General features: G+C 46.4%; 1 protein-coding gene across 8 annotated transcripts in view; it reads right to left on the bottom strand.

The window, feature by feature from the left end:
• Positions 1–11,940: 11,940 nt before the first annotated feature.
• Positions 11,941–27,901, bottom strand: part of LOC144762323 (uncharacterized) — a 220,927-nt gene continuing 204,966 nt past the window's right edge. For all 8 annotated transcript variants that reach the window (XM_078647481.1, XM_078647482.1, XM_078647488.1 and 5 more), the window contains exon 3: positions 11,941–15,157. In XM_078647481.1, the coding sequence (XP_078503607.1) occupies positions 14,310–15,157 (848 nt within the window). In that variant the 3' untranslated portion in view covers positions 11,941–14,309. The remainder of the gene's footprint in view (positions 15,158–27,901) is intronic.

Below are 27,901 nucleotides of genomic sequence, written 5' to 3'. Positions count from 1 at the left end.
AGCCACTGGTGGATAGTAACTAATGCATGAATAACCGGAGTCTGCTACTATACTAAGTTTCACCGCTATCCAATAGGTGCATCATTGAGTCCAGCCCACACAGGCCCTCATTATCAGTTGCAGGTAAACTTGGAAAAACCGTGGACCCACACAGTTTCTGCCAGGGACCTCAGCTGCTCGAAGGAGAAATCTGGCTAGGAATAGCACAGGAAAACAGGCATGTTAAATGAATTATTCCCTATTCTCAAAAGAACCCTTATGATACAATTCATAATGGAACAGTTTTTCCTGCACTGGAAGATACCGTTCCGGCTGATAATCTTATCTCTGGAGGGCCAGAATCCCCGTACCAAGTAAGGGGCTACTCCTAACAAGGGCCCTAGGGAGGGGAAAACTATGTGTTTCTTTTGTGTTGTGGAACTACTTCCCAAACTGGGATGTGATAACATTTTCAGTATAAAATCTCGCAATTGTAAGCTATGGGACACCTTCAATGGGTGTGAGTTTTTAACAGGCATCCATGTCAACAATTTCCCTTATCTTTTTTTATCCTGCAACCGTGTGCTATGTGTGAAGTTTTGCTGTAGTACTGTTGGTTTCAGCAACACTAAAAGATGAATGACAATGTTCAGCATTCCGTCCACAATTCACCTCCCCAGTCACAGACCTGGACTAAATCCATTGTTCTTTTGCTCACCATGCCACACCAAAATCGGTCACAAGATGCTGGTTTCCAGTCCAGGGAGGACCTGGCTTGGCAGTTCGGCCTGGCTGTTCAATGGGGCACAGGGTAAAGACTGATTTGCATATGGCTGGGTCTAAACTGGGGTGGATGGTGAGCAAAAGAAAGATGGATGCAACTCAGATCTGCGACTGGGGGTGAATGTTTGATAATGCTCAAAATTCCGTCCATCATCCTTGTGTTGCACTGTAGGTTTTGCAAGTTCAGCTTTTCTGAGTTTCTAGGAGGCCCTGTATTGCAGAGAATAAAGGATCAATCAGTATGTATAATTTAGCTTAGCTTTAGTGCCTTTAATGTATTCATTTGTACAGTATGTAGCACACCACAAATTATTATTTGATGAGGATGTCTGTGCAGATGTGTGCCTTCAGTGATGCCTGGGTGAGCATATGCGTCAGTCTATACATTTCTTAATGTACTTGTGATCCTATGCACATGATCTGTGTGCTCTATTACAAAGACCGACTTATAGGTTTGGTCAATGCTAGCTCACGTCTGCTTAGGTTACCATGATCCTCCTAGGACTGGAGGAGTGTCTAGAAGACTCCGCCTTTTTAAAAATTGTATGTCATCTATGGATGACCCACTAGGAGACAACTTCTTGGAGAGAGAGTGAGAGAGGGAGTGTTCGTTCGTGTTCCACCTATCCCTGCACACCTTGCTCAAATTCATCCCGTTTGGTAAAATAGCTCAAGCACACGTGTAATGTTAAAGCCTTCTGCACATGACAGTTTTTCAGGATACATGTGTCCAATGCATTTGACTGACACATTATCATCCGAATAGTTTCCTCCAAAATTAGTGGAAAGGACAGCAATTCAAACACAGCTCGTTCACCAGTTGTCAAAGCAATCTACAGGCCACCTCTCACATGCTGCCTTCAGCCAAAGAGTTGAACAAACCCTTGTAACTGGACTCCTAAAACATTTGGTATTTAAAGCAGTCATTGAATACATATGGCTAATCCTGGTTTTGTTTGGACCATAAAATTCTTTCGAGGTGTGCGCTTTCCAAAAGGTAACAAACTTAACATGCCCGCCTGTACACTCTTCATTTGACAGTAGCTGGGGCAGCCCTTTATGGCAAAACTTCTACTCAGATCATGAGCAAGACAAGAGGTGACCCTATGTGAGAACTGTTGTCCTTGTGTGCCTGGTGATGTGCTGTATCCATCTCTGTAAAACAAGAGCAACCAAAATGTCCATGCGAACTTTTGTAGACAAAAGATATACAATAGCTCAAATGGAATTCATACCCACCATTTAAATTACTTTTATATTTCACTATACTAATTCACCACTATTCCTTTATGAATTACAGAGTAGCGTGCGACTTGCCAAAAAAGCACTTTGACGCCTCGTCATGGGTGGTAAGCGCTATGTAAATGCATTTACAATACAATTTAAAATAGTTAGTAAAAGTATAGCTAAATAACTAAATATCAAAGCAAAAAAATATATACCTGCAATTTAGTCGTGTTGATAAGTGAATTTATTTTACCTTGTAAGTCACAATTAAAAGAATAATCAAATCACTGAAAGTGAATAGTGACTCCCAACTGAGTGAAAACCATGACCAAACAGAACAAGCATTGAAAATGCAATAGGCCTCGCCTTTGATTAAGTTAAAGCCATTTGCTTTGCGAATGGTATAAATAAATAAATAAATAAATTGTATAGCAAATCAAATGGCTTTAACTTAATGAAAGGCAAGACCTATTGCATTTTTCTAGGAACTGGGAGATTAAGTGATTTGCCCAGAATCACAGGATGTTGAGCCAATGTAAACCCAGATGTCAACATACCAGTTTAACTAAACCTGCCGCCGCTGAGAGGGAGGGGGGAGCCGACCCAGTCGAGGAGACCCTGGCTGTGGGCCAGGCAGGGTCACTTTTAATATCCGTTCCGAGAATTTTTCCTGCGAGCCCATTCGGGTCATGAATCCATCCATGGCCCCTAAGGCAGGAGCCAGGAAGAGTGCACAGCGAAACGCTACGCCTGGAAAAACGCCAGAAATAGACATTGGGAGTATTTCCTTGCGGAGGTTTAGCCGAGTAGCTCACCTTCACCACCGGACTCGCCCTGCCTGCACCCAGAGTCCTCCCGCTGCCGCGTGTGCAATCTTCAGCGGCCGCCGAGCGGAGGACTCAGCTACCCAGCAACCCATGCGGCGGCGCCCGCAAACATCGTCACGCTAGGCGTCTGGGGGCGCGTTAAAGGACGGGATCTCCCGCAACGCGGGACACGAACGGGACGCCGGGCGAAGCCCGGGCAAAGGGCGGGCCCTCTGTGGCCCTCAGAGGCCTGAGGAGACTGGACTGGGCCAGACCCCCTGGTCGACTGTCCCCCATCCTTGGTGACCTGGAGTAAGTCGTCCCATACCTATTTTCATTTCTTTGCCTCTGCATCGTTGTGTATTCTTTTTTTACTAATGTCTACCATTGTGCTAAGCCCGGAAATTATTGTGAACAAAAAAACTGGGGGCTTGACTAATGGAACCCTGGACAGTTACATAATCAAAACTCCTGCAGAAAGCTCCAAAGAACAATTCCTAGCAGAGCGGCGAGCCGAGCGCCGCCGTTCGATTGGCAACCTTAAGAATAGGGCTGTGACCGAGCCAACCCAAGCCTTAGACTCTAATAACTTGCTTTGTTCAGATCCTATTAATGATATGTTATCTATGGACAGTGTGCCCTTATTGCTCAGAGAATGTTTAGCACCCTCTATTTGTCCCATTCAAACCAGTGTCAGTATCTTAGCTCAAAATTCTAACAGCACACCTAGTTTATCCAAGGCAATGATTTCACCTACACCTACGCCCTCCAAGCTAGCTAGAGGCAAGAGCAAGATCAAGAGAACCACGCAATATAAAATCCACGGTCCACCGCCTACTAAAAAAAGACGTAAAAAGGTGGACTCAATTAAACAGAAGCTGAGTCATTCTGAATTTGGTAAGAATTTAAAGTCTATTACTCCTAATGTTACGGGTACTACCGCTGCTATGGATATAGATGAAACTGTGGCCGTTCCTACGCCACTGCCACTATCTTTACATCTAGACAGAGAGGACAATAATGATCTTGTTCAAGCGGCTGAGGGGTCACAATCAACTCCAAATACTGATCTACTCGATAGCATTGAATTAATAATGAGAAGCTATACTCTAGCAATTGTAGAAAGGCTCAAAAGCATGGAGGACAGATTAGGGATGATAGAGTCTGTTTTGGGTAGAAAGGTAAATCCTTCTAGGATAAGTGAAAATGAAGAGTTAGCTACCGTACCAACACCACCTCAACGTACAACATCTGCCCAAAATCCCCTAATTGTAGCTAACAAAAATATATCCTCTACCACTACCCCGTCCATCACTGCGTTACCAGCTGTGCTACCCGCACTCAATCACATGACTACCAGTACAACACCTGTACCCAATAACCCCCATACATCACACAAAAATCAGCCTAAAATACCCCCTACTCAACCATTAATGAAATCTAACTGTATCCCAACCATTCCCGCCAATAAACCAACAAGGGATATGGGTATACCAATACTCGGAAAATCAGGAATGGATGAGGGAAAGTGTAGGTATCCTAGGGGGGTACATGGTAGGAGACCGCCAACAGAACTTCCGCCGGAAGCTGCACCTTTTGTGGTGGTGCTCACTGGGGTACCTGAGCTGTCCGAGAATAAGCGGGAAGGTTTCTTCCAATTGAAGAATAAGGTAATGCATTGGCTGACTATATATAGGCCAATCGCTAGTCACATTAATGGTGACATAGTTCATGTACGTCGCCTTCAGTGGTTAGGAGGAAGACCCAAAGATATCGGGGGAGACGTGGTGGTGGTCAATTTTAGGGACCAGAATGCAGTTCGCTACATTTTAAACTGGCGACAGGGTAATGCTAACAATAATATCATCCCCCGCCCATTAACATACTTTTATCCAATATCTGCAGTTCTGCCACCACTAACTTCACATAGCAATGCCATCTCCACTAATCATTTTTCAAATATGGAGTATACCAGCAATGCACCTACTATGTACTATCCAATTCCAGCTCCCATTACACCTGGGTGGGACACCATACCCTCCAGGCTTAACCAAACAGCACACAGTAGGTTGAATTACCTATTACCATTTACACCACTGGAGTTATCTAATAGGTATGACATATTTAGTGGACTGGAAGATTGCGATTGAAGATTATTGAGAAGAGGGGAGGGGGGAGGAGGTGCAAATATCCCTAGTACAGACAGATCTGAGGTGGATGACGGACTGGGGGCCCCTAAGGCAGATACTTTAAATACTGCAATTAGTTCAGCAGCAGAAATGTTAAACCCAGCCAACTATCCCCGGTGTGATTCCAGAACTCAGGGTACGACCAATGACATAATTAGAGCGGAGGAGTTAGCGAACGCACCTCCCAATTATCACATTGGAAATGACCATCAATCAAACCGCCTAGCTGAGAATAAACTGCTTGATTTAACCAATGATGTAGTTAGCAATAGGGTAACATGGATTGTTTCACCCAATATTTGTAAAGACACTGTTAATTCAATTGGTAGTGTGACTGAGGAAAGAGAAATATCGACCGAAGGAGCGCAGGTTAGAAGCCAGAATGAGCTGGGGTACACTGTTCCTCTAGGGGAAGATCGCATGTGCGACAACTGGGTCGAAAACCTAACACAGTCACATATGGGAGGTCAATATGTGGCATCCTGGAACGTGGCAGGTCTTAAGAGCAAGCTGGCGTCCAGGGATTGGGCCACCTTCATAGACAACTACATGATAATAGCCATGCAGGAAACTTGGGCCACTGAACCACAATATAGACCCGGGTATCTCCATTTTTCGATAGCGGCAACACACCCAAACAAAGAAAGACCAGGGGGGGGGCTTGACCACTTGGGTCAAGCAGGACGATAGATATTCAATCACTCAACTTGAAACCAACTCTAGGGATATATTGGTGGTTAAGCTGAAATCCCCTTTTTTTGGTGAACTTATAGTTTTTAACGTTTATGCCAGGGGGGAAGATGTCAGAGGTAGTTGAGGCATTGGGACAGCATGTCAGAACCTGGAGAGGAGGTGCCAACCTACTCATATGCGGTGATTTTAATTGCTCCTTCGAGCCTCTGGATCATAGTGACCTAGAACTCTCGGTGGAGGAAGATACCTGTTGGCAAATTCCCCCATTAAATCTACCACCAATAAAAAGGTGGACCCAAGCAGCACTTCAACTTAAGTCCTTTACCCTTGAATTTGGCCTACATGCAGTCAATGGGAGAACACCAGGGGATAAGCAGGGTGAACCAACATTTAATAATGGCGTGAGTTCAAGCAGAATAGATTATATAATAGTGAATCTTGAACTCTGGTCCTCTGTCTGCGATATGTCCATAATCCAACGACCTGAGAGCGATCATAACCCGCTTAGTCTTGAGTTACTGCTCTTTAAGGGCCAAGAAACAACGAAAGATGACATAACAGACGATATTGTTATGACCAATGATACAAGGCGACTAAGATGGGCTGAGTGCTTGGGTGATCCAAATTCCCTTAACGAAATGGAGGTTCTGGTCAAAGAAGCAACTGCTGAAATACAGGGACAGTCATCCCATGTAGATTACGACATAAGGGTAGTTCAGATTCACTCGACCCTTTTTTTTAAATTAGGTAAACTTTTTAGTATTCAAAAGAAGAAACATTCTGGAAAAGGAAGACGGAAACCTGAGTCATGGTATGACAAAAATTGTAGGGTAGCGTACAAATTTTTAGCCTTAGCAGTACGTTCAACTGATAGAGAGATTATACAAGGAGCCAGGAAACACTATAAAAGGACGCAATTCGAAGCAAAAAAAGCATGGGATAACAAATATTGGGAAGAACTACTAGAAGCAAGTAAGTCCAAAGATATGACGGGTTTCTGGCACCTGGTGAGGTGGGGTAAAGGGAACCAAAAACCACAGCCCGAAAACCATGTCTCTCCTGAATGCTGGATAAAGTATTTCAGGACTCAGTTTGCCAATGTTAATTGTTTCCCACCAACTGCTTTGGACCCTATTATTCGTCCATTATCCAACAGTATACTTTTGTTTACTAGGAAAGAAGTTGACTATGCCCTCAATTTAATCCCCAAAGGTAGAGCCCTGGGCCTAGACAAAATTCCAGCTGATCTCTTTCTACACAATAGAGAAGTCTGGGTCCCGTACATTGAACTGTTGGCAAATGCCATCGTAAGAGGCACTGCCTTGCCGGATACATGGCGGGGAGCAGAAATCATACCTATTTACAAAAAGGGGGACCGCACCGATCCAGCCAATTATAGGCCGATAAGCCTAATAGCTTGCATTCAAAAAGTTGTGGCCAGAATGTTACTTCTTAGGATCCAGAACTGGATGGAGGAATCGGGGGTCATGTCCAAGCTCCAGGCTGGCTTCCGACCCTCCACCAGTACAGTGGATCAAGTTTTTAGGTTTTCCACAATTTATTGGAAATGGGTGATTTTGGGGGGCGGCACACTCTATGCAGCCTTTGTTGATTTGAAGGCTGCATTTGACCTCGTCCCACGAGATAGGCTGTGGCGTGCGCTTTATGATCAAGGCATGCCACCCGAACTGCTCACAGTCTTGATCAAATTGCACGATGATAATTATGCGCAGGTGAGATGGGGTACCCAGAGCCAGGTGACCGACAGATTCCCAACGGCGAGAGGTGTCCGACAAGGATGTGTTTTGGCACCCACATTATTCACTTTATATATAAACCGGGTCATTGAATATTATAGGGACTCCTACACAGATGCTCCTAAACAGAATGGTATTACGGTTCCTTTGTTAATGTTCGCTGATGATACTCTTAGTATCCAAGACCCAGGAAGGGCTTCAGAAATCAATCGACTGTTTCGAAAAATTCTGCACTGACTATGGGTTATCCTTAAATGTATCTAAGACCAAATTCATGGTCATGCATAAGAGTAAGAACATTAGGGGCAGAGTTTTTATGAATGGGGAACTCCTAGAACAGACGAACAGTTTCAGCTATCTGGGCATAATATTAGGTTCTAGGCTTCAGTGGAAGCCACACATGTCATATCTAACCTCTAAGCATGCCCAGTTGACCGGTGTTCTAACAAGAGAGTTTAAGTCCTCAGCCACCAAATCACTGGCCCCAGTACTTAAAATCTACGATACAAAAGTTAGATCATCCATGCTATACGGAGCAGAACTCTGGGGGGTCTCTGACATCACGAGCTTGCAAATGGCACACAACAAATTTATTCGCTGTATAACAGGGCTCCCACATTCTACACCTCTTGTACCATTACGCTTGGATTTGGGGAGTAACAGTATACAGGACATTTGCAGGTTCAGACCACTCGCATACTGGAGGAGATTGTGGGTGACACCTGAACTTTCTCACTATGCGTCAGCCTTGCTGGAAACACGAAATATGGACACAGGGGGCAAACTCTTATGGTTTAGGAAGGTCAAATCTCTACTCTAGGCCATAGGTATGAGGGAGTTATGGGATAACCCCCAAAAGAGTATATTCCCTTCAAAAACTAAGCTAAGAGAAGCGTATTGGGCAATGGTATCACAAGGGGTATTTCAGTCACACACTGATCCTACGCTCAACCAGGGCATTTTTGGAGCTGAAACATTTTCCTTCATACGAGAGATATTGGGATCTAATAACATCGCCATTTGACAGGAAACTGTTTCATCAGTTCAGGGTTGGGACCCTCCCTCTCAACCAAGTTACCTGCAAATGGTCAACAAGCAAAAATGATCACTGGTGCCCTTTCTGTACATCACATACAGAAAGCATAGCTCATGTCCTGTTTGAATGCCCAGAGTATAAAGCTCCTCGCCATAAATGGATAAGGTCGATCTGTATCCAAAAGGGGATTCAGACTGGGACAGTAGCATTGAGGATATTTCAGACAGATTGTTCTGACGCACTTGTGATCGCGCTTGCAAAATTCCTTAAGTGGATGTGGTTAATCCGTAGTAGTAAATTGAAAACATTGTAGCTCTTATAAATCTACCATGATATAAAATGTGGAATATCTTTTAACCAATTTTTTAATGTCTTTTATCTAAACACAATATTTATGTTTTTATTGGTCAAAATAAAATACCCTGTTTGTGGAAATCATAAATCTGTAGATTCCAAAGATGTACTTCCCTGTAAATATTAATGAAATGTATTTTTTTAAATCTTTGTGTCTTTTATGACTCATAAGTCGAAATAAAGACTAATTGAATTGAATTGAATTGCTACGCCTGGACTCCGGTACCTCCAGCCACGGCGCACCTCGCAAGCGGAGCAGAGGCTCCAGAATAGCCGGACACAGGTGAACAGAGACTTTGCCTCCTGCGCCCCAACCCTGAGAGGTGTCACTACAGCCCCCACGGAAGCGAGAACGTGCACCGGACGACCCTACAGCTGACCACCGCCAGACCAGCTAAGGAAACTGCAACAGGGAAAGCCCGTGGAACCAAGCTGCAGTTCCTCCCTTCATCATTAGAGGGCCGAGCAGGAGCTGGGTATCATTAGTAAGGTGAGTCTGCGTCCCCGTTTTCGATCGAGACGGCGGCTAGCGGCAGACGCCATAGAGCCAAGGATTCCCCTTTTCAATCACAGGTCAGGAAGCCTTTATTTCGCTTTGACCGCAAAACTACCTGCGCAACTCAGTGGGAACCTTCACAAACTCCCAAGTGCAGTGCGGCAAAGGGAAAGGTGCCAACAGAGATACAGCATTTTCCCTTTTTTCCACCATTCCTTTGCTGCGTTCTCCGCCCCCACATAACTTTTACAAACTCCCCTCGACGGAGCTTCGGTACGTTCCGGACTTAAAAACGAGCCGTAGGGAAGGGGTCACCTCATCCTCCAGAGGTGCTTTTGTTGAACAGTAAAAAGTGATCTTGTGCGGTGCATTTCGGGCTCAGTCATAGAGGGCTTACTTACACAGCCAAAATGTACGCATATACAGAAGCAACGCTGAGATGGTTGCGCTGCTTGCATAAAAGGTAAACTGTCCTCGTGTGTGCAAAGGCAGCCTCTTGTTTATAACTGCATCGCGCTTTCACTTCAAGAGAAAGCGCGATGCAAAAATAAACACGCGGCTGCCTTTGCCAAAGCCAAATGATAACACAAAAATGCGTAGCGGCTAATTAGGAGACACTGTCTCCCGCTGCCAGTAAACGATGCAATCCCGTTGTGCGGCGCCTAAAGAGGACAGTGTGGCAATCAGGATGGACTAAATAGCCTCAGTTACAATTATAAGTCTCCGTTTAGCATAAGCTAGGACGCTAAATGACGCACACCAATAGAAACCTCCTGCGTTGGTCTGTGCGGAGGTGCGTTAGCAGCCCTATGATGAAGCATGACACAGTTCACTGTGTGAGGGCAGTTTTAACACCCTTGTATGTTTTCCCCCTCCTTGTGATCACAGCTATTATGAGTACACAGTCCCTCTTGTATATTGTGGGAATATTGTTGCAGGAGGTTGAAGTGGGACAGATTCCTCCTATCCCTTACTTTCTGTGTGAGTTATGTTATGCCTCCGGTTGTATTAGGGCGGGTGAATTCATGGTTGGCGGGGACACTTCAGTCCCCCTCGGCATTTCTTAGGGATTAAGTCAGAGAATACGAGTGTCACGAGGACCTCAAAGGTGGTGCTTGAAGCACTTGGTAAAGATGCTGCAATTCTGGGGGCTGAGTCAGTCACTTTTGGTGCCCTTAACCACCTTCCCATGCATGTGCAATTGCGTTAAGGGATAGAGGCTGCTATCTGTGCCAGGGGACCAATACATGGCCTGGTTGTTCAAGCAAACTCTTTGGCAGGTGCCTGGGGCATCGCAGATAGGATTTCTCTGGGGTGAATGAGTCTCTGGCACAAGGAAAGAGAGCAGTGATTCGCAAAAAAGTGTTTATACTTTTCTGCCATGGGATATGGCCATTAGAAGGCCCAGAAAGTTCAGAGGTGCCAGGAGAACTAGGTCGATGGGCAAACCACAAGTTCACCAAAAGGATTTTTATGCAGTTAATGTCTAGCGAGCTATGTATGCTGAAGAGGAATTCTGTTAAACCTTGTATTTTGAAATGATGTCTACTATTATGCAATTTTGCAAGTTATGATTATGTAATAAATACGGCCCAAGATTTGATATCTGTAACCAAACAACAAAACTAGATCTTAGGCTGAGTTTACCCAGCCACTCTACCGCCATGCTTCTCCCAACCGCATTTAACCCAGCCAGGAAAAATTCACTTCACCATTCCGAATGCAGAAATGGAGGTACTACATCCTAGTTCCCACAATTTCCCTCGTTTTGAAATGCCACCCTTTGCAAGCTCCCTCTTACATAGACACAAACACACTCTAAGGTAGTACCTGGAGGAATTTGTGTTAGCAATTGCCATACAAAGTTTAATGCGGATTCAGATGCAAACACAGTCCGCATCAGAGTCTACAATTACTGTGTTAGTCAGAATGGAGCCCTGAGCGCCCTTGCTGTAAACTGATAAAAAAACATTCTAAGGGTAAAAACAATGGGAGAAAATAACATTATCGCTTAGCGAGTGATTTTAGGAAATACTGTGTAGTTTTGAATTTTAATAGTGGAGAAGTGTGGCTCACTGGTTAGAAGCGGCAGACCCTGAAGCAGAGATCGGCCTGGGACCAGGGTTCAATTCCCGACGCGGCAGGGTCTTGGGTCAATGTCCGCGGACTCGATAATTCTCGCTGAGGTGCCTACGCTAACCATGGGTCCCACTCTGCAACTCTGGGCAATAGCTTGCTTAATCTCCACAACGGCCCCATCAGCGCCGGGGATGGCTGGCTTTACCTTGGAGGTGCCCAGGAGGGACCATCTCACAGGGAAAGCCAGGATGGGTTCCCCAGCGGTATACAGCGCCAGGACACTCCGAAATGGAGTAACAGTGCGCTTTACAAGTATACTTACCTTACCTAAAGTAAGCAAAACGTTATCCTCTTTTCCGACATAGATTTCACAATAAAAGTCCTTCAATTAATGCGTGAAGGACTTCAGGAAGGGACAATCCCCAGGATCCCGCGCAATTTGGGACCAAATCTGAAAAGTGACACAAATACCATTTCTGCCCGATCTGAATTTAACAAGACACAGAGAATGATCCCAGAGACAAAAAAAACAGACATAAGCTAAATTTTCCATTTTATTTAACCTTCCATCCATCTCCACTTCCAACGTAACTTTCCAGGCTCTGTCCCATTACTCCTAGGTCAATGGTTCCTTCCCTCCCTTATATGCTATTCTTCTCATCATTAACCAGGCATTTTTATCTCATTGGCCGTTTCTCATCAATTGCCATCTCTTTTTCACCAATTGCCATGTCACTTAAAAGTTCACTTTTTTTTATGGTGGGGAGCCTTACCTGAACTCAAATTAAGTTTGCAGTGTTGCACCATATAAAAGAATGTAAATACCCCAGAGCACCTACAAACAGGAGAAGCCACCTGAAAACTGTAATGATCATATAGTGGCAGTAAGTCAAGGAACCGAGTGAAAAGGGTTATACTAGCCCAAAGAATATGGGAGAATCTTTAATAACTGTTTTACGATCGTCAAGTATGGAAAAAAGAGGCAACATGTTCAATTGTTGTACATGCTCTTCGGATAAAACTGTAAAACGAAATAACATTTATTTTTGAAACTGCATGTGCTTTAAAACTAAAGGCGTAATGATATGTCAATAAAGTAGAAGACATAATACCCCTTTACAAAGCAGATGTGTTTTGGTGATTAACCCCTTCAGTGCTGATGACAAAGCCAGCTCGTCATGGGCGTTACCTGCGCTACGCGGATGACGAGCTGGCTTTGTCATAAACAAACCATTTTTTTTTTCAGCGCACAGCGGGAAAACGCGGTAGCGCGGTAGGGGTTAAGTAAAATGATACAGTGATTTGCTATTGATGAAAGTATTTGGGAGAGATGCGTCTGTAGAACTTAAACTCAGCAGTAGTCCAACATTTATCTGTCCTCATCATGGTCTCTGCAATTCTCGATAAGAAAAGCTCCAACCCCTTGTTCTACTTCATGCGCGCGCAAGCCATTTGGAAAAGAGAAGGAACAAGCATTTGCAATGTAATTGGTCCGATTGCATTGCAAATGCTTAAGTTTAAAACTGAGCGCAGCGCCACTTCACGGACACCGCGCTCAGTTTCTTTATATATTTCTCAACTTTAACTCTGAGCGCGATGTACTTGAAGCGGGCCATGCGCGCAGTGCTAAAGTTAAGAAATATATAAATAATCCAAGCGCGGGGTCCGTGAAGCGGCGACGCGCTTAGTTTAAAGTTAACCAGCTGGAATGACCAAAAAAAGTCCTCACCCTGTAATAAAAGATGATGGGAACGCCGCCAGTAAACGATTCAATCCCGGTGGGCGGGGCCAAAAGGAGACAAGGCGGCAACTAGGAGGGACCAAGAAGCATCCTTTTCAATCATAAGCCTGCGTTTTGCATGCAGGATGACGCCAGCCAATGAGGAAGATGGGCGGGGCTTCAACTCCACCTCAGAGAGCTTTGGAATCCGTATTGATTCCAAGAAGCTCTCGTATGACGAGAGCAGCGCACGCGTGCTGCTTTCGCCAGCCGAGACCTAAAAAGTGGAGCAGTGCATGAAGAATACAGGATATAATGGCAGAGCAAACAACCATATCATATAGTCCTTTTTATATCACAATAGCCATTGTTATCAAATAACAATATTTTGAATGACCAACGGTTTCTTTGAGCTTATTGTCTAGTTACAAGTTGAAAAAAGTTCACTTATTTACATGACAAACTCTGCAAGTACATATTGTGTTGCATCTGGAATTTACAGTTATTTAGCTGCACTATTGACAACTATTTTGAATGAGCTCCATACGAGCTATTGTATATATTTTGTAATGTGCTGTAGCCATGTCCAGCATTTGCCGTCACGGACATCCTGACATGTACCGCTTTGCATAATATCTCCTTAGAAAGACCTTCTGCAACCTGATGAAATGGTGGAAGATGACGACCAGTAAGACATCAACCCATTCTCTTGGAGCAATACCAATTGCAGAAGCACAGGATTCATTTGACGCACCGCTTCTATCACATCACATGCCAATGCCATGAAATGAATACAGAAAACAAAGGTGAGGCAATTAGATGTATTAAGCATCGTAGGAGAACCATGAATAATCTCAATTATGGTTAGACACGGCACTCGCTCTGAATCCACTTCATTCAATGGTAAACAGAAATTGCAAAACGACATCCAAGGCGATGCTCATGAAAAACGGCCCCACCCCACCCAATCACTTTACAAATGCATATGTACTACCAGTGGCTCACAGACGCCCGCCACCCTCAGATGGAACCACATTCTCAAACACCCTGAGCAATCTCCACCCAAAAAGGGATGCCTTGACCCAAAACATAGCGTCTATCACCCCATGTTACCAGACAACATCCGTTGCCCGTTTGACAAACTGTTTCAACAAATTTGTTGGTGCTAAATATCATTTTCAACAAGGGTGTCACATGCCATTCCCCCTGCCTCTGCCTCTGCCCCTGCCCCTGCCCCATCCGCCCCTTCCTCCCCTCCCTTTGGCATAGGGTTTATCATCTCTCAAGGGAGCCTTCCCATGTCTCATTCTCCTGTTTCTGAAGTTTGCGTTATATGCATTGGTTGAAATGGCAGCAACCCGAGATGGTGCCATAGGTAGTATATGCTGCCTAGCAGCAGCTGTAGTGATCTGTGGAACAGACTGCGGTGGCATTCGTTGTCTCAAGGATTCTGGAAGTGGTTGGAGGATCTCACCGTCATCAGAGTCTGATGTAACTGTGGAGGAGGGGAACATGGCTGCTACAGCTGCCTGTGCTTGAATGGAGATGATTTCAGACACCCTTGTAATCATTTCCTGCATGGCACGCTGCACACCCAAAATGTCGCCCTGGATAGCTGTAATTCTATTGTTCTGTGAAGCCATGTCCCGTCCCTTTGCAGCCATTTCCCGACGCAGGGCAGCACTGTCCTGCAAGACACGCAAGAGATTTGCATTCACCTTAGTCAATTCCATGTGACGTAGGCGAATTGTATGTGCTACCTGCCGCATAGCTGTCCGGATGCTTTTCAGTATCAGGGTCTGTTCCTCACGGGCACGTACAGTGTCCTTGTCTAACTCATCACTGCTTGCATCATCGGTGGAGCTGCTGTTGCTACGACTGCATGGCACAAGTTGTCCTATCGGTGGCTGTGTTGGATCCTGCTTTTTCATGCTGGTAATGCAGGGGATGTGAATGGGCTGAGTGTCACAGTTAGTGGTGCTAGTTGGTCTTGCATGTGGTTGGACAAGATGGTTGCTTGGGCCAGCTTCTTCAGGATCTGCAAATTCAAAAGAGGTGTTAGTTCAAGTCTTTACATGTAACAGCATGCTGCACACTGAAAACAGCACAATCAGTAGAGCCACTTGGGCATCTCTTGGCACATCATTGGCAGAGAGAGCCCTTAAACCACAAATGAGTCTTGCACACAAGCACGCCTTCAAGAGCTCGTTTGTCCCAGGAAGAGCCAAACCAAGTCATTCTGTTAATAGTCATTGTCCCAAAGCAATGTGCCCTCTGGAGCATTCTAATATTTCCATACTACCCACAGCTGCATGCCATAGCTAGCCATCTCCGGTTCAGCTATTATTTCTTTTTTTAATATTTTAAACATATTCAGGGGTATATTCCAGATCAAGAGTCCAGAATGTAGCCATACCCAAGAACTTTAGCAAGTCAGAGATTGTTTTTAGCTGTTGAATGCTGTGCTCTTGAAAATATTTTACAACCCTGTCCCTATGGGAAGGAGGAAGCTTTCAACTCCACTTAGCATGTTACATGTTGTTATCCATTAAAAAAAATTAACCTATTTACATAGAAATTAAGGAAATCTGACGCAAGCAACTGCAGTAGCAATCCAATGGAATTTTATATGAAATAGTCCAATTAAGAGACAGGATTACAGGATGAGGATACACTTACAATGTCATTTTGGATAGAAGAGAAAGCTTCTACAGTAATCCGCTCTGAACTATTGTGCACAAATAAAAAAATAAAAAACTTACATTGAGAGTAAAAAACATGACAAAAATTCCCACTACCTTTAGTAATAATCATATCAAACTATATGGCGTATTGAAAAAATGGGGGACAGGTGCAGAGTTGGCTCTCTGTGATGGTAAATCCAACCAAACGAGAAATCAAAGAAGCAGACGGTGTTAACTTTGGCTAAACGTGCCTCCCACCCCACCTTCCTAATTTTTTTACCATAACAATTTCCACCAGGTAAAAATTAGACACAAATTGGGCAGGCAGATAGCGCAATTTCAAGTCTGCACAATTTCAAGTCTGCACACAATAGAGTAGGAAAAAACAGGTACATTAGGCATATTATTCCCCATTTCAAATCTTCTGATGGTGCAGTAATTGAGGACCTGCCTTTTACCCCAGGTATCACAAACTGTGGGTTCCCAATTAAAGCACCAAATGGGTGTCTAACCTAGACTGTAGGGTCTTACCGTGAGATACTACACCGGAAACCCATTCTGGCTACCATTCCCTTGTTTCTGTTCTCGAAATGTGGCTGCTGTAATTGGACCCATCCCAGGACAGTATGGACGAGATTAAAACAGTTTCCTTAAATGAATCCAAAACCTGACATGTAAATTGTACAGAATTGATTATTTTCAACTTTGAAAAAAAAAAAATGTACAGGAAATGCGATTTTTTTTTTTAACGTTTTCAAGATTTCAATGAAAAGCTTACCATAACGAATAGTTTTCTTACCTGTCGGTGTAGTTTTGCAGCTTGAAGATCTTTCTGTATTCACTATGCTGTGCATTATTCCGCGGTCTTGTGGTTGGGTCCGGATTCGTAGTCTTTTCTTTGATTTTTTTTTTTTTTGTAGCCCAGGTGGGCGTCGGCGTCACACCTCCTCGGGTGCATTTCCGGTGACGTCGGCATGCTTCCTTCGGAAGCTCCCACTCTTGGGCGCCATCTTCGGGTTCTTTTTTTCCGTGTTTTTCGTTTCCGAAGTAATGGCAATGTTCTATTAAGTGATATTTTACCGCTTTGTACTTTTACAAGTCCTTTTTTTTGCAAAACTACACCGACAGGTAAGAAAACTATTCGTTTTGCAGCGTGAATCTTTCTGGATTCACTATGCTGTGCATCGATTTTGTAGCGGTTTCTCATTTCTGTGGCGGCTGGGTGGAAGATAAGCGTTGGTTATTGAATATGTGCTGGAGCACCTTTTGTCCGACTTGTGCTTCCTTGTTCATCTTTATATCCACACAGTAGTGCTTCGTGAACGTGTGCACCGAAGCCCATGTTGCCGCCAGGCATATGTCTTATATGGGTGTGTTAGCCAGGAAGGCTATTGTTGCACCCTTTTTCCTAGTGGAGTGGGCACGTGTCCCCTCTGCTAGCTCTTGTCCTGCACGTTTGTGGCAGAGTTGAATTGTTTGTGGGATCCATCGTGCAATAGTCTCTTTGGTTACTGCCTTGCCCATGAAATTGTTGGCGAATGACACAAAGAACTGTTTTGTTTTCCTGTGTCCCTTCGTCCTCTCAATGTAGTGCATGACTGCCCTTCTGGCGTCCAAGGTGTGCAGGGCTCGCTCTGCGCTAGTGGTTGGTTTTTTGAAAAAACTCGGTATCTGAATAGACTGGTTCATGTAGAATTTGGACACCACCTTCGGCATGAAGTGTGGGTCAGTCCTCATCACAACCCTATCATTGTGTATTTGTATGTAGGGTTCTTGTAGCGTCAGCGCCTGAAGCTCGCTTACTCTGCGTAAGGACGTTATTGCAACCAGGAAAGCTGTTTTCATAGTTAGCATCTTTAGGGAGGCCTTGTGAAGTGGTTCAAAGGGCTCTTTCATGAGTTCTGTTAGGACTATGTTCAAGTTCCATGCAGGTGGCGGCACCCGCTTGGGTGGTGCGATCCTTTTCGCTCCTTCCAGGAATCTCTTCACCACCTGTGATGTGAAGAAACACCTGCACGTTTCTCCCCTTGTGTAGGCGACTATTGCTGCCAAGTGAACTCTTAACGAGGATGAGCTAAGGTTCTTCTCCAGCAAGTGCGTCAGGTACTTTAGCACTGTGGAGTCCTTCATCTTATTGTGAAGTCCTTCTTTTCTGCACCACATTGTGAACCTTTTCCATTTCGCAACATAGCACTTCCGAGTGCTGGGCCTTCGTGCCTCCCGAAGGACCTCAGGGTGTGCGAACTCTATGTCCTCAGGAGCCATGCTACTAGGCTCAGGCTCTCTGGTTCTGGGTGTAGCACCTCTCCGTTCTGCATGGAGAGTAGGTCTTTCCTCTTGCCGAATCTGTGGGGTGCACACTGTGTCATCTCCATGATCTGCGAGTACCATGTCGGTCTGGCCCACTGTGGCGCGACCAGTATCAGGGTCATGTTGCTCGCTCTGCACTTGCTCAGCACTCTGTGCATCAGTGGTATCGGGGGAAAAGCGTAAGCAAATGTCCTTGACCAGTCTATCCATAGGGCATTCCCTAGGGACCCCTACTCGGGCTGTCTGGATGCGAAGTTTTGGCATTTTGCATTCCGGTGTGTGGCAAACAGGTCCACTGATGGTGTTCCCCATCTGTCGAACAGCCACCTTGTCTCTTGAGCATTGAGCTCCCACTCGTGGGATGCCGATGTCTGTCTGCTGAGCCAGTCTGCCTGTATGTTGTCCTTCCCTGGTAGGTGTATGGCTAGCAGGTCTATCTTGAGAGGGATGGCCCATCTCCATATCTCCTGCGCCAGTGTTGAAAGCGTGGCTGACTGTGTGCCACCCTGCTTGTTGATGTAGAACATCGCGGTGGTGTTGTCTGTTTGTAGCAACACCTTGTGCTTGTACAGTCTTGTTTGGAAAGCTTTCAGTGCAAGGAAGATTGTCTTCAATTCTAGGTAATTAATGTGCTTTGTCGCATCTGCTGGCGTCCACAGACCCCTCACCTTGAGCTCCTCCATGTGAGCGCCCCATCCCTTCAGGGATGAGTCTGTGGTGATGGTCACTGTTGGCGTTGGGGGCTTTCCCCTTGTTATGTTCTCCATGGTCCACCATGTCATCTCCTTCTGCACTGCGTGCGTCACAACCACTAGATCCTCCCAACTGCCTGTAGCTTGTGACCATTGCTCCTGTAGCCATTCTTGAATGGGTCTCATGTGGAGACGTACATTTGGTACCAGGTGGATGCATGATGCCATTATCCCCATGATCTTGCTCGCAGTCCTCACTGTCCGAGCTTGTCCCTTCCGGTAGAGGAGAGTTTCCTTCACCAGCGCCCTCGCCCTCTTCTCGCTGGGGAACACCTTGCCCTGTAAGGTGTTGATCTGTGCCCCCAGGAAGATCTTCACTTGTTCCGGCTCCATTGATGATTTCTTCCAATGGATGGAGAACCCCAGGCTTATGAGCGTGCTCGTCACTGTCTGTGCGTGCTGCTTGCATTTCTGGTATGAGTTTGCTTTCACCGGCCAGTCGTCTAGGTAGGGGTATACGTGTATTCCCTGCCTTCGTAGGTGCACTGCGTCTGCTGCGAGGCACTTTGTGAAGACCCTTGGTGCCGATTTCAGCCCGAAGGCTAGTGTCGTGAACTGGTAGTGGCTTTCTCCGATGGTGAACCTGAGCATATGCTTGTGCTTTCTGTTTATTTATTTATTTATTGCATTTCTATGGCGCAGCAGCTACCCTGAGGGTTTCCCGGCGCCCTGGATCAGCATTTTAGAAGACGTCTTGTGGCCGTTATAGATCAAATAACCAGGCTTTCACTCCTTTGCGGAATCGAAGATAACAAGGTTCCAGTCTGAGATGGATAGGGAGTGAATTCCATAGTACTGGTGCTAGGTATGAGAAGGAGCGGACACCTAGTCGAGCTCTTTTTATCCTGGGTACAGAAAATTTAGCTTGCCCTGCTGAGCGTAGATTTCTTGAGGGGATGTAATTGCTAACTATATTACATAGGTACTTAGGAGCTATTCCTGCATTTATTCTGTGCATATAGCACAGAGCTTTAAACTTTACTCTGCTGGAGATCCGCAGCCAGTGTAAGTTTTTGAGATGTTCTGTCATCCTTGTTCTCGCTGGGAGATTCAGGAGTATTCTTGCGGCGGAATTTTGTACCACTTGTAATTGGTTTAGTGTTCTATTCGTTGTTCCAAGAAATAGGACGTTACCATAGTCTAGACGCGACATTATTAGTGCCTGGATGACAGTCCTTTGTGCTCCCTCTGGTAATTGCCATAGGATTTTCCTGAGCCATTTGAGGATCTGAAGGCATGTGGAGGCCGTTTTGGCAATGTGTAACTGCATAGTCATGTTGTCATCAATAATTATCCCTAAATTCCTTGCATGTTGGACTGCAATTGGAGTGGCGCCCATCTCATCAGGCCAGTGTGTTGGGTTCCAGAGATGCTTTTGATTACCGAAAATTAATAATTCGGTTTTGTCTCCGTTCATTTTTAATTTGTTCGTCTGGAGCCAGTCGGCCATTTTAAGTAATCCAGCATGAAGGGGCGAGACAGTGTTTTCGTTTGGGGTGGAAAGGGAGAACACCAGTTGCGTGTCGTCAGCGTAGGAATAAATGGTGAGTCCCATTTTTTCCGCAATTTCTGCTAGAGGAGTGACATATATATTGAATAGAAGGGGGCTTAGTATGGAGCCCTGAGGTACACCATAGGGAGATGAGTGTATCTCAGATCGATTATTTTTGGAGAAGACTTGATAAGTGCGTTGCTGGAGAAATTGTTCCAGCCATTTCAATGCCTTCCCTTTTATTCCAATCTCTTCTATTCGTTTGATTAGGATATCATGGCAAATGGTGTCGAAGGCGGCACTCAAATCCAAAAGGATGAGTGCTGCCGTGCCTCCTCCATCAAGTTCTTGGCGGATGATTTCTGTCACTCCAAGTAGGGTAGACTCTGTGGAGTGCCCTATTCTAAAACCCGATTGGGAGGGGTGTAGGAGATCATTCTTATTGATGAAATCTGACAATTGCCTATTGACGTGTTTCTCTATAACTTTAGATAGTGTAGGTAGTATAGAGACAGGGCGGAAGTTGGAAAGCACCTCTGGATCACTATTGGTCTTTTTTAGTAAGGGGACCACCTTAGCGTGTTTCCATTCTTTCGGTAGTGTAGCTTCTTGTAGGGAGGCATTTAGTAGTGCCCTGAGTATCTCGTGCGTGGGCAGCTCAAGTTGTTTGAGGACATGTGCAGGCAAGGGGTCTAAGGGTGAGCCTGATTTGATACTGTTCAGGGTGCTTTTGAACGTCTGCGCGTCTATTGGTGTCCATGTTCTAATTTCTTGTTTAACAGGAACACTATGTTGGTCCTCTATGCGGGTTGCAGATGGGAGCTTTCCTCTAATTTCATTCTTTGGTGGGAAGTTATCATAAATAGTGTTTATTTTCTCATGGAAGAAGGTAGCTATTTTATTACATTGAGTAGTAGATAGGGACGGCGGTTCAGGTATAGCTGTGTCTCCTGCTAAATTCTTTAAGACCTTGAAAAGCGTCCCTGGATGACTCTGGGCTTCTAGTATTTTGTTTTTAGTGAAATTTCCCCTAGCTATTTTGCAGGATAAGTGATATGCCTTGAGTGCTGTCTTATACTTTTCTTTACTGTCGGGCTTATATTCTTTTCTCCATGACCTTTCTAGTCTCTTACATAAACTTTTTTCTGTTTTTAGTGTATCTGAGAACCAAGGAGCAGGGGGGCAACAAAATTTTTGTTTGCTTTTGGTTGGGGGGACAACCGTCAGTGCCGCGTTAGCTAGCCAGTTATTGATTTTAGTATAGTCCTTCGTCGTAATGTCTTCTATTTCATAACCCTGTTTGGACTTGGATAGCTGAGCCTCCAGATCAGGCATGCCCAGTTTCTGACCCACGTATCTGTCTTCTGCTGGTTTCTATGCGCTGGGGCCCAGATGGTGAATTTGCTCAGATGATGATCGGACCAAGTAGTGGGTACTGTCGAGTCCCATTTGATACGATCAAAGTTGGTAAATATGGGGTCCAGTAAGTGGCCAGCTTGATGTGAAGGGCCAGAATTCCGTAATTGAATATTTAGTGCTTCCAGGTCTGATATTAGGTTTGCTGTAATTGGGCATTTTAGATTCTCTAAATGTATGTTTAGGTCGCCCAATATGGTAAACATAGATGCTTCAAGTACCATGGGGGCTATAAGATCAGGAAGAGCCTCCGCCCATTCCCTAGCAGGCCCAGGGGGGCGATATATCAGAAGACCGGTCAAAGTGAGCTGGGGCGTCAATGTCAATTTAAATAGACCTGCTTCACATTTACCTAGCTTCTCGTCTGTCCAGTTACATTTATATACATTTTTGAAAATTATGCAGATGCCTCCTCCTCCTTGGTTAATCCGATCTTTCCTCACGATCGAGTAGTTAGGAGGGAGGGCGAGTGCTATGTCTGGGCCGGAGCTCTCTGTTAACCATGTCTCCGTGAGGAACATCGCATCCGGCTTCTGATCCTCTAGGAGATTGTAAATGTCATTTTTATGCTTGGCCAATGATCTGCAATTGGTTGTAAAAAATGAGAAACGCGCCTCTTGATTTCGAGGTTGCTGGTCGGGAGGGGATATAATATCTCCTGAGACTCCCGTGATACCTAATCGTGCATGTGAGAATGAGTACTCACAGTAAAGGCACTTGCTCATGGGGTTGTCAGGGTGGAGGGTTCTACAGCCAACATCTAGTTTTGGTCTGAGCACTTCCAGTGTCTCCCTCGAATATCTAATAGTTTTTGTTTTGTTTTGGGCAGGGGTTCTGGCCCGTGGTCCCGGCCAGGCGCGGACGGGCGCAGACGGGCTTGCCTTTGGCGCGCCTTTGGCGCGCCGCCGGCGCGCCCGCTGCGCTCGTCCGCTGCGCTTCGAGTCCATGGCCGTCTAAAATAGTGCTTCCCCAGGGTAACTCCCGCCCTCCGACCTCTAACCCGTCCCTGCCCCGCCTTCACTCCCTCCACGTCAAGCGGGACGAACCCGTGGTGGAACGGGGAGCCGGCGGGCAGAGCAGAGCGTCAATGAGGCGGCGTCAGGTAGTGCGAGTTAATTAAAAGTAATCTTTAAAACACCACACAATTTAAATGCTCTATGTAAAATCTGTATCCTTTTAAAATTCGTTCGTTTTTCAGTTCCTGCAGGTTCAGTGCAAATTAGCAGTAAGTTAAAATAGTACTGGCAAACATATATTGTTCATATATCCGCCCGCCCGTCTTACTTAAATTCTGATTCATTGGGATGTGCAGGTAGGCGTCCTCGAGGTCTATTGTGACCATGAAGTCCCCGATCTGCAGTTGCGGGAGCACCTCTTGCAGGGAGGTCATTTTGAATTTTTGCGTTCTTATGAATTTGTTCAGGAACCTTAGGTCCAGAATGGGTCTCATTGTCTCGTCTCCTTTTGGTACCAGGAAGTACGTTGAGTATATTCCTTTGTTTCTTTCCTTGAAGGGTACCCGTTCTATGGCCTGCTTCTGCAGGAGTTATTTTGCTTCTACCTGAAGGCGCTCTAGCTGTTTGCTTACTAGTGGCTTTCTTTTTGGTTTTCTGCTTGTTGGCCTCCCCTCCAACTCTATGCAGTATCCGAATTGGATGATGTTGAGGATCCATTTGTCTGATGTGATTTCTCTCCATTCTTGGAGGTAAAATCTTAGTCTTCCTCCCACTGGTGTTATGTGGTCGTAGATGTCTAGCTTGTCTTGACCCCTCTGTACGTGCTGCCCCCTGGGATCTTTTCTGTGGGCGGGCACACAGAGTTTTTTGAAGTCACTTAGAGGCGGGCTGCTGTCCCCCTCTTCTATTCTGTCCACGTCCATTTCCTCTCCCTCGAAAGGACTGGCCTCTTTGTTGGTACTGCCAGGACTGCTTCTGCTGACCCTGCTGAGCCTGCGAGTCTGCTTGGTGCGTTTGTTGGAAAGCCTGGTGTGATGTACCTGGCTGGTTTCCACCTCTCCCGCCAGGCCTCCGTGACGGGGTGCGCCTTTTGTTGCCTCTGAACTGCAATGCTCCCATGGACCTTGCTGTTTCGTTATCCTTTTTTAGTTGACTCAGTTTCTCATCAACTGTTGTTCCGAAAAGCGTATCGCCGTTGAACGGTGTGTTCAGGATGCTGTGTTGCACCTCGGGTTTGAAACCTGAAATCCTGAGCCAGGCGTGTCTTCTTTCAGTGACACCCATCATCATGAGCCTGCTGGAGGTGTCTGCTCCATCCAGGGCCGTCTTGAGGCAAGAATTTGCCGCGTTCTTCCCTTCTTCAACCAGTTTTTCGGCTTTCTGCCTGGCATCCTGGGGCAGGTCCTTCACCAACTGCCCCAGCTCCTCCATGATCTGGTACATGTGCCTGTTTATCAGGGCGTTGGAATTAGCCATGTGCCAGTGGGTCGCGGCATTCCGTTCGATCCTTCTGCCCACCAGATCCATCCTCTTGCTCTCCTTATCCGGTGGTGGTCCAGAAGTAGTGGGCACGTTAGCCCTCTTTCTTGCTGTGGCCGTGATAATGGAGTCTGCGGAGACCGTGCCCTGAATGTAGGGTGGGTCCTTTGAGGAATGTTTGCATTTCTTTTCTGTTCTGGGAGTTACAGCCTTGCATGTTGCGGGTTCCCTGAATGCCTCCTTCCCCTGAGCCAAGACGCTGTCGAGCATTGGTAGGTACTGGCTCCTTGTTTGTGTGGGGAGCAATGTCTCTAGAAGGAAGTCTGCTTTCTGCTTCTCTTCGTCGAGCTTGAGTTTGAAAGCTGCTGCGGCAGACTTTATCACCGAGTTGTAGGCCTCGATGTCGTCCGGCGGCGAGGGCCTCGAGGGATATGTGTCGACCGCCTCCTCTGGTCTGTCGGTGTCGACATCTAGGTAATCCACCTCCTGTAAGTCCGAGGGGGCCAACTCGGCGTCCGTCCTGCTGTCCTCTTCCTCCCCATAGTTGTAACTATAGTAGGGACTGTCGTCCTCTTCCTGGTCGTCGACCACCTCGACGTCCGGGTCTTGTTCCTCGGCGACCTAATCTTCCTCCTCGACCACCTCCACCACTGGTGGCTTGGTCTTGTGTGGAATCGTGAAGGTTTTCATCTTTGCGTCGAATTCTTTCTTCCGCTGCAAGATGTTTTCCATTTCGGCTTCGAGGCGCCTTCTTTTTTTCTCCATCTCGGCTGCGTGTTCCGCGTCGGATGGTTCGGCCGCTCTTTTCGGCGGTTGGCTCGGCGCCGTGCTTTTCGGTGCCGGAGGCTTCGACGCCGAACCGGGTTTCGGGTCTCTGGTCGGCATCTGTGCTTTAGGGTCCTTCTCCCTCGGCGTCGATCGATCCTTTTCGAGGACGATTTTCGACGACTTTTGCTGTTCAACAGCTCTCGGCGCCGGGGACTCCTTCTCAGAGGGTCCGCTGGGCCTGTGAGTAGTCGCGGGCGCCAGGTGTTTTGGCGCCGGCGCTTTCGGGGCCTTGCCCTCGTTTTTTCGAGACTCAGAGTCTCTCGGGTTCTTGGGGGCCGGAGAGTCTCCTACCTTATCAGAAGTCTTGGTGTAATCGGTCTCTACGACCGTGTAGCTGTCGTCTTCGGCGGCATCGTTGTCCTCTTCCTCGGAGGACATCCCCAGCTCGTGGAGGGATGGAGTCGGGGCCTTCCCCTGCAGGGTGGCGTGCGCTACCCTCTGTCTCTCTCTCTCACACAAAGGGTCTTCGGGGTGAAGGCGGAGCAGGCGTTGCATTCCTCGCTTCCGTGATTTACCGGTAGGCAAAGGTTGCAAACCGGGTGCTGGTCCTTCTGCGCGTACTTGTGGTGGCAGTTACGGCAGAACTTGAACGGCGTGTTGTCCATCGAGCGCTCAGGGCCTCCCTGGTCGCGTGTTCGCCGACGTTCGAAGATCTCGATGAATTCTCCTTCTCCTTTGCTGGTTCTTGGTCGATGAAGTCTCGTAGAGTCTTCAGATGATTTTTCTTTCCAATTTCTGTATTTTCCTTCTTCTTTCTCCAAAAATGTCTGGAGCCCAAACGGAAACGATCCAGACCCGACCGCGGAAAAAAAGAATCTGAAGATGGCGCCCAAGAGTGGGAGCTTCCGCAGGAAGCATGCCGACGTCACCGGAAATGCACCCGAGGAGGTGTGATGCCGACGCCCACCTGGGCTACACACAAAAAAAAAAAAAAAGAAACGACTACGAATCCGGACCCAACCACAAGACCGCGGAATAATGCACAGCATAGTAAATCCAGAAAGGTTCACCCTGCAAAACTGCAATGAATATGCTACTTACCAGTATGCATCTGTTCTTGGCATGTAGGGCTGCTAACATTCATATCTTAGCATTAGATCGCCGCCTAGTGTTGGGCTCGGATGATTGCACATTGTTGTCCTGGAAGAGTCTTCGAAGTATCCTGAGATAGGTGGCTCCTCCCCTGGACTACAGTGCGCATGGGCATCGGCTCCATCCCCAGATTGTTTTTCGCCATTGCGGCAGAAGATGGAGTGAAAAGTGTAAAGGATGTCCATGCTAATGAATAAATACAATAGTATATCTGCAGCTGCGACAGGCACCGGGGAGGAGGGCGGGCGATATGAATGTTAGCAGCCCTACATGCCAAGAACAGATGCATACTGGTAAGTAGCATATTCAGTTCGAGGCATGTGGGCTGCTAAATTCATATCTTAGCATAGAATACATAGCAGTCCCTCCATCAGCGGCGGTTGCCCGTGCCAGCTGCAGAAACCTGAAAAAGTGTCTTGAGAACAGCCTGTCCTACAGCTGCTTGCTGCTTGGAATGCACATCAACACAGTAGTGTTTTGTGAAGGTATGTGGTGTGACCCACGTGGCTGCTCTGCAAATATCCTCTAAAGGAATGTTCCCTAGGAAAGCCATGGATGCCCCCAGTTTGCGTGTGGAGTGCGCTCTGGGGGGTATTGTTAAAGTGCGCTTGGCTTTTTGATAACATATCTGGATGCACTTAACAATCCACCTGGCTATCCCTGCTTTGGAAATTGGGTTGCCTTTGTGTTGTGGTGCGAAGGCAACAAAGAGTTGTTTTGTCTTTCTAAAGGGTTGTGTTCTGTCTATGTAGTACATCAACGCCCTCCGTACATCTAAGGTATGGAGCATTCTTTCCGCCACCGTTTGCGGGTTTTGAAAGAATGCTGGTAAGTCAATAGTTTGGTTTAGATGAAACTGTGACACCACCTTCGGAAGGAATTTGGGGTTAGTGCGTAGCACTACCCTATTTGGATGAATTTGAATGAATGGCTCTTGGATTGTGAGCGCCTGCAGCTCACTGACACGCCTCAGAGACGTAATGGCTATAAGGAAAGCTACTTTCCACGTAAGGAACTGGAGTTCACACGAGTGCAGTGGCTCAAATGGTGGTCCCATCAGTCTGGTGAGGACGACATTGAGGTTCCACACTGGAGCTGGCGGTGTCCTTGGGGGAATGACTCTTTTCAGACCTTCAAGGAAGGCTTTAATGGCGGGCACTCTGAAGACAGAGAGGTGCTGCCTGTTCTGAAGATAAGCCGCTATGGCGGATAGATGTATCCGAATGGAAGTGTACGCCAGATTGCACTTGTAAAGATGCAACAGATAGCAGATGATGTTGGGGATAGATGCATCAAGCGGGTTGATGTCATTGGCTGTACAGTAAATGACAAAACGCTTCCACTTTGCAGCATAGCATGCTCTAGTAGTTGGTTTCCTCGCCTCCTTGATGATGCTCATGCATTCTGGAGGCAGGTTAAGGTACCCAAACTCTAGGACCTCAGGAGCCAGATCGCCAGGTTGAGCTGTTGCGGATCTGGATGCTGAATTTCTCCATGGTTCTGCGTCAAAAGACTGGGCGTGAGACGCAGTCTTTGATGCGGCACCACTGAGAGTTCGAGGAACGTGGTGTACCATGCTTGGCGCGCCCACGTTGGAGCAACTAGGATGAGAGTCATCTCGTGCTGCCTTAGCTTTCTTGCGACCAGCGGTATTAGAGGGGCTGGCGGAAAAGCGTACGCAAATTTGCCTGACCAGTTCATCCATATCGCATTCCCCTGCGACTGTGGGTGAGGGAACCTGGCGGCAAAGTGTTGGCATTTTGCGTTCTCTTT

The sequence above is a fragment of the Lissotriton helveticus genome, chromosome 6, assembly GCF_964261635.1.
Source record: "Lissotriton helveticus chromosome 6, aLisHel1.1, whole genome shotgun sequence".
Taxonomy (NCBI): domain Eukaryota; kingdom Metazoa; phylum Chordata; class Amphibia; order Caudata; family Salamandridae; genus Lissotriton; species Lissotriton helveticus.
Note: the sequence above shows the minus strand (reverse complement) of the source record. Positions and strands in the feature narration are given on the sequence as shown.